This window comes from Penaeus monodon, chromosome 20 (genome assembly GCF_015228065.2).
Source record: "Penaeus monodon isolate SGIC_2016 chromosome 20, NSTDA_Pmon_1, whole genome shotgun sequence".
Lineage (NCBI taxonomy): Eukaryota > Metazoa > Arthropoda > Malacostraca > Decapoda > Penaeidae > Penaeus > Penaeus monodon.
Window position 1 is genome coordinate 7,508,018 of NC_051405.1, and position 838 is coordinate 7,508,855.

Here is an 838-nt window from a genome sequence, read left to right on the forward strand (position 1 = left end):
CTTTCACTTGCAATTATATTCATCATAGGCCAACTAACCACACTCTAAACAGATCCCCACAACAGGAATCTTGTGAAAATGCCATGTTATTGAAACTCCCTTCTTTAACGCTAGAATTTAAATACCTCTAAAATTTAAATCTCTCTAGATAAAAAAAACAACTCCAAACCTAATTAATACTGTCACCTATGCCCTAAGCGTTACAACAAACATTCCACTATTTGCTTCGTGGAAAAGATACCCATTACCTCGAAGGAAGTCTTTTATTGCTGGCTTCAATCTTGCTTGACCTCCAATGCTGTGGTTGCCACGACCTGTTATCAGGAACACCTGCATTTGATTAACACCTCGCATTGTAGTCAAAACACGCTCTCTCTCCTTTAAGAAAGCTTGCGTGGCACCCAGAGCCTCACTCACATGCAAGAGATGCAGGTCTAGTGTGTTTGCATCTTTCTTCTTTGCATTAACAGCTTCTAAAATCTTCTTGGAGGCTCGCTTGTTTGCCTCAATGAGCTTCGTTGTGTGAAGGTTCCCTATGCGAGCATAATAGGCAGCAACTGCCTTCATGCCCTGCCGGGAAGCCTCCTGCGCCTTTCTAAATGCTTCTTGTCTCTGCTGGTAGTGCATCTGGGCTTCGTCACGGTACACCTGGAAAAGCAAGATATCCTTATTTCCTTCTGTATCTCCCATAAAGAAAATAAACTAAATATTTTCATTCGAGTTACCATTCTCTAACCCACAAAGTGCATCACAGTCTCAGAGTATTTTGATATCTATAATCTTTTTAATTATATGAATCTAACCTTATTAATGGACAGTGAATTGCTTTATACAAAAA

The 838-nt window shown here is 40.0% G+C and overlaps 1 protein-coding gene across 1 annotated transcript in view; it reads right to left on the bottom strand.

Annotated features, from left to right (window-relative positions):
* LOC119585606 overlaps positions 1 to 838 on the bottom strand; it is a gene marked incomplete in the record, with an annotated part of 13,725 nt that overhangs the window by 2,491 nt on the left and 10,396 nt on the right. The window contains 1 exon segment of the mRNA XM_037934272.1: positions 1 to 648. Within this exon segment, the coding sequence (XP_037790200.1) occupies positions 187 to 648 (462 nt within the window).